We start from the raw sequence: 6,307 nt of genomic DNA, 5'->3' as shown, positions 1-6,307 counted from the left end.
ATAAAAAATGGTACCTCTTATTACTTATGAACAATTTAAAATATATGGAAATTATTTTTCACTTTTTCATCAAAATCAAGTAAAAATTTTGTTAGGTTCTCGCGGTTTAAATATATATGGTGGGTACACCATAGGCAATTTTCTTCAGTTTTTCAATTTTATTGGCACTTGTTTCCGAGTCGGATACTAAAAGAAGGTCCCTTATCGTTGAGCTTAAAGAATCGGACGGCACTGATTGAAGTGCAAGAAGTCTTCTGCTTGTTTCTTAATGGAATGTTTATGGGCAATTATTCAAAATACTTGGCTCCACATTTGGCAGCATTTACCCCACAGAAGTCAGAATAAATCCATAAGTCGCTTTTCGGCAGCATTATGTCCAGCAGCCGTCCCAACCACCAAGAAAAGCGGCCGCCGCCCAGAAATGTCGATTAGATCTTCAAGCGCCGCTTTATCTAAAAGTAGGCCTTTAGATAAAGCGGCGCATCAGATAGATCACCACAGCATTTATGACAACGAAGGAGAAGCAAACATGAATATTACTATTCAGCCTCCTTAACTCCTTTTGGCAAGGGAAAACGCCAACATGCAGGATGTGTGTCCCGCATACAGCCAGGGACAACACGACACAATTAATTTATTTATTTGTCCACCAGAACACTCTGGAAGCGTCTAATTTAGCCAACGATTGTTTGGATGAAGACGGAAAGTTGTTACCACAACACAGATATATGGTGACAAGCTGTAGGCCATAATTGTGCACTATTAAAATACAAAAATTAAAACAAACATTACAAAAGCAACACTAAACATGTTTGTAAACTTTTTTAGCAACCGTTATAACTTATTTTTGCTTATTTTTCCATATTATGTTATTTTTTCCAAATGTTAAGCCAAAATAAAACATATTTTTTCTCTCCCCATTCAATCAGAATAGAAGGATTTTATTCGAGGGAGAAATTTATTCCCAGGGAGTTTTCAGAATTGGGCTGTATAAGTCTCAAAACGCTTTGCCATGGAATTATAGAATAATCTGTCATCCAATAAAGCGAAGAAAAAGCCATTTTTGTGTTACCTTACTTTGCTCTACTACTCGATCATAGCATGCTGTCCCAGTTAGTTAACAACTTTTATTAACCCCTTCTTTGGTTTGTTGTTTTTAATTCAATTCCACATGGAATTCAACTATTTCCTCTTATTTGCAAAGTTTCTCTTGTTAAAGCAACAAATTCCACCTAGTGTAATATATCAACCTTCAACATGAATTGGAGACATAATATAATTATTAATTAAATTAAAAAAAAATACTCACCTTATCACAGCTAACAACAAACACTTGAAATATTCATACATTTATAGTCATTATCATAATGAGCCGCTATTGAAGATGCACGATATGCAGATGCATATAAAATCGGAGTGAAAAGTATCAGCAGATGTCAGTAGCAACAGTAGAACATTGCACACAACAATCAACATTCTAGAAAAAATGAAAAAAATATTTTTGGCAACTAGTAAGTTAATGCCACTGTTCGTAATCCACGTAAACCACCACGCTTACAGGATTATATCGGGTGATTCAAAATAACACCTCTTGTTGGAAAATTTGTATAAAGGATTTACCAACAAGAAGTGTTAATTGAATTAGTGGCCATTTGGCTAATGTTCTTTTTCATACCGTACTCTTTATTATCAAATAAACATCCGATCATTTATCAAAAAAATGGCATTTCAAAATAACACCTCTTTTTGAAACAACATTACATAAATACAGAGTTTTCCAACAAGAGGTGTTATTTTGAATCAAACGGTAGGGCCCTGTAAGCGTGGTCGTGTTAGGCTTTTGGCTGGTGTTATTTTTCATTAACGGCTTCCACTCATTTCAAGCCTCAAATTTTTTTTCAATTTTCGTATTTCTTTGAATACCGAAATGACACCTCTTATCGGAAACACCTATATTTAAAGGAATAACTTTAGCTTTTGTTTTTTTCTTCAGTTGCCCTATTATCTCTGGCGGCATATATCCAGACAGCAACTATTGTCGATGATGGCAAGCCTGAATGTGATAGCCTTGAAAAAATGAACACCACATTCTTCCGCAATTTATTCGATTCCACAGCCTATTGGATATGTGTCGAGTTGTATGAACCAGCGGTCATGCAAAGATGTCCCGATCAAACGGCTTTCTTGGATAGCGTCAAGTCGTGTGTACAGTGGGACGATTGGGAATGGGAAGATATTGTCTAGATGTCACATCTATACAAAATTGAAAGGATATCTTAATGGCATTTTTTAAGAGTACATTGAAAATATTCTACTCCCGATAACTTGGCAAAATAAAGAAATGCCTAATAAAAAAAAATAAACATAATAGGAACTATCACTAGAAAATTATGTTGCCATTGAAATAGTCTGATAGGAATTCCAGATGCATCGAGCGTTTTCAGAAAATTTAAATTTCTTCCTGACATTCATTCCAAAAATAGGGGGAAAATTGCAAATTTTCTGAAAAAGAAAATTGACCTGTTCTCAAATAGCATTTTTTATACTATCCCACGACTCCGTTTCCAAAGTAGCTAAAAAATAATTAGAACCGCCATCCAGAAGCAATGATTTTTAGGTTCTAATTGAAAATACAAAAACTATTGGGTTGCCCAAAAAGTAATTGCGGATTTTTTAAAAGAAAGTAAATGTATTTTTATTAAAACTTAGAATGAACTTTAATCAAATATACTTTTTTACACTTTTTTTCTAAAGCAAGCTAAAAGTAACAGCTGATAACTGGCAGAAGAAAGAATGCAATTACAGAGTCACAAGCTGTGAAAAAATTTGTCAACGCCGACTATATGAAAAATCCGCAATTACTTTTTGGGCAACCCAATAAAATGCTTTCCATGAATTGAGCAAAAAAATATATCTTAGAAACTTTTTCAGAAACTCTTTCGAATCATTTTTGATTCAGGTGCAGAAAAGCCTAAAAATTCGTTTTTTATTTAAGACCTTAAATCGGCGGATCGGTTTATAAGACAACTAAATGCAAATACGGTCCAATCTGGACCGTAATTGGGAAAGATGACAAGGGATTTAATATAACATATTGCTTCAAATTCCAGCGAAATCGGATAAAATAGGCCCCTTTGATGGGCGCAAGATCTAAAATTGGGAAATGGGTCTATAAAGCAGCTATAAATGTAAATGATCCAATCTGGACCGTAATTTAGAAAGATGACAAGGGATCCAATATGACTTATTCGGTTATGACATTGGATTCGTTCCGTAGGCTAATGTGAAATGAGGTGACCCGTATGATAGATTCTGTGAAACCATTTCACTAAAAATTTTGTGGTGAATGCAATGTGCATTACTCCTTATACTGAAAATACATTTTAAAATAAAAACACATCTGTTGAATAACCACTTTTGGGTTGTTTTTTTTATTTGTATCATTAGTTTTTGGGTTAAAAAATCACGTCAGTGTGCGCTAAATTGAGATTTAGAAGAAAACATCGACAATTTGGTCTAAAAAAAAAAATTTTTTTCACTTGTCAAAATGTTCGAAATTTCCAAAAATTTTAAAACAAATTAAAAGTCCAAGGTTTTCTTTTTCTTTCTATATTTTGTGGTCCGTGCCGGGATTGAAAAGAACCCCGGACCCTGGTTCTGTTCGGTTTGCCAGAACCGCCTTCATCATCGGTCGGTGTCGGTGAGGTGTAACCGGTGCATGGAGTGGGTTCATTTCCGATCTTGCTCTGGCCTCACTTCACTACTGGCTATGTCGCAAGGTGCTGTGCGAACATAGCCAGCAGTGGGTCACAAACGTTGTCGTCGTCGGACTATGTGACCCCCGACCTCTCCCGTACGGCAGTTTACGCAACGGCAGCATCCCAGCCCAGATATTGCCAGGCCAGTGCCGGGAAGTGTATCGTTTTTGCAGTTAAACTGCAACGGACTTCGTGGCAAGATCGATGAGATTGTGGACTTTATGAGTCGGAAGAGCATATTGGTCGCAGCGATCCAGGAGACAAAGCTGACCAACACCTGCAGCTTGCACAGTTGTCACGGTTATAATGTGCTACGTAAGGATCACTTAAGGAATGGAGGTGGGGGATTGGCCTTCGTAATACACCATTCCGTGCAATATAGACCTATCTCGCCTGCGCATGGCGCTAGTGACCCCTACATGGAATGCATGAGGATAGCAGTCAGGGTTGGTACTGCCGAGGTATGTACAACGTGTACATACCGCCGGTTGGTAGCTGTGTCCCGATTAATGGCCAGGCTTAAACCCCCAACATAAGTAGGTTGGTATCTGCCCATAATCGTCTGGTTCTAGGGGACTTTAATGCGCATCACACATCATGGCATTCCCCCCTAGGAAACGACCAGCGTGGCATAGCTTTGGCAGAGCAGATTGAAAGCTCCACGTTTTGCACGGTGAATGAGGATGCCCCCACTAGGATAACTTTTCCTGAGTGACGTATCCTGGCAAGCCGTCATTTTTTTGGGGTCAGACCAACTCCCCATAATTCTCACCATCGACCGACCACCTGACTTCATAACCTCTGAGCGCTGGACGTTTATCAATTATAAGAAGGCCGATTGGACTGACTTCAGAGAGTATACTAATCGCCGCTTCAGTGAACTGCCACCCCCCTCTGATGTGCTTGTGGCCAACAGGAAATTCCGAGACATCATTAACGCAGCAGCCGCTCGCTTTATACCTACCTGATCGAATACCCCAAGTGCGGCCCAATTTCCCGTCGCAAGCAGTGGTACTCGCAGACAAGCGTGTGCTATGGACCCCGCTAACCCCAGAAGCAATGTAACTTAGGCACCGCTGTAGGCAATTGTGGTCTACTGTTAAGTCACTCTCGAACCCCGGTAGACGGGATGACAGGTTGGCAAAATAACCGTGACTGATCCGAAGATGCCTTGGTCTGCCGCTATTGTGGTATCACAATGGACCTAAAATTGCCTAAGTGAGTCTGTAAGCGGCGGCCGCCCAAACCCCCTAAACAACCCCCTAACACCCCCCAAACCGGACATGTTTGCGGACTATGGAAAATTGGGGCTCATATGAAAGATATTTGGTAGTAGAACACGAATGTGATTTCAACATTCGGGACCAACTGTCTAAGCGACGTCCCACCCCCATAACAACACCCAAATAGTACGCATTTGCTCACCATAGTTTTTAGGGCCCACACCCCAAACTAGACATATTTGCAGACTTTTCCAATAATGGGTTTAAATGAAAGGTATTGAGGCCAATGGCAATATGGGATTCAAATAAATGATATTTGAAAGTAGAACACGATGCTGATTTACTTGCAGGGCTAAGTGTTCGGCGAAACACACTGCTCCCTAAATCGGACATATTTACCGACCATGTCAATGTGGGGTTCAAATGAAAGGTATTAGGGAGTAGAGCACAAAATTGATAGCCACTTATATGACTAATTTTCTGGGGATCTACCCCTTTTCCAAAACACCCACAAACAGCAATTATTTACTAATGGTTTGCCCAAAAAGTAATTGCGGATTTTTAAAAGAAAGTAAATGCATTTTTAATATAACTTAGAATGAACTTTAATCAAATATACTTTTTTTACACTTTTTTTCTAAAGCAAGCTAAAAGTAACAGCTGATAACTGACAGAAGAAAGAATGCAATTACAGAGTCACAAGCTGTGAAAAAATTTGTCAACGCCGACTATATGAAAAATACGCAATTACTTTTAAGGCTCAAACAAAGGTATTTGGGTGTAGAATACGGATATGATATCCAAATGTGGGATCATGTATTTGGGGCACCCGCCCCATCTCCAAAACGCACCTCCAAAAGTACAAATATACCGAGCATGGCCATAAGTGGCTCAAATGAAGGGTATTGGAGATTTGAAAACAAATTTGATAACCAAATTTTCCACCAAGTGTTTGGGGACTCCTCATCGCATAAATTTCCCTTAATCCAATGGCAATATGAGGTTTAAATAAATGGTATTTGAGGGTAGAACTCGATGCTTATATATTTCTCAGAGCTAAGTGCCTGGGGGATCACCTCAACCCCGAAAACACTCCTAAATCCGACATTAATCGTATTTTAAGAGTGGAGTACATCTAACATCCAAACTAAAACGCCTCGAGCGAATTTATAGAGCAATAAAGATCGTATGGGACTAAATAAAGGTATTTATATTGTTCTACTGTTATTCAAGCAATATGAATTTTGTTTCATATAAAGTAAGAGGGAGGGAGGGGTGGGAGTAAGAGAGGAGGCCACCGTAGCGCAGAGGTTAGCATGTCCACCT

General features: G+C 38.9%; 1 protein-coding gene across 1 annotated transcript; it reads left to right on the top strand.

Annotated features, from left to right (window-relative positions):
• Window positions 1–1,424: 1,424 nt before the first annotated feature.
• Window positions 1,425–2,388, top strand: LOC106089184 (uncharacterized). Its single transcript, XM_013254972.1, has 2 exons — window positions 1,425–1,511; window positions 1,994–2,388. The coding sequence occupies exons 1-2, from the start codon at window positions 1,487–1,489 to the stop codon at window positions 2,242–2,244; spliced, it is 276 nt and encodes a 91-aa protein (XP_013110426.1). The 5' UTR covers window positions 1,425–1,486; the 3' UTR covers window positions 2,245–2,388.
• The last annotated feature ends 3,919 nt before the right edge of the window (window positions 2,389–6,307 follow it).

This window comes from Stomoxys calcitrans, chromosome 2 (genome assembly GCF_963082655.1).
Source record: "Stomoxys calcitrans chromosome 2, idStoCalc2.1, whole genome shotgun sequence".
In the NCBI taxonomy this organism is placed as follows: Eukaryota; Metazoa; Arthropoda; class Insecta; order Diptera; family Muscidae; genus Stomoxys; species Stomoxys calcitrans.
The sequence above is the reverse complement of the archived record's forward strand: the minus strand, read 5'-3'. Positions and strand labels throughout refer to the sequence as shown.

Excerpts from the sequence above, each read along its gene's own strand:
- LOC106089184 (XM_013254972.1), top strand. The coding sequence starts at position 1,487 with ATGAAAAAAATATTTTTGGCAACTA. Across the intron at positions 1,512-1,993 it reads AAAAATATTTTTGGCAACTA|TTGCCCTATTATCTCTGGCG; the intron begins GTAAGTTAATGC and ends TTTTTTCTTCAG.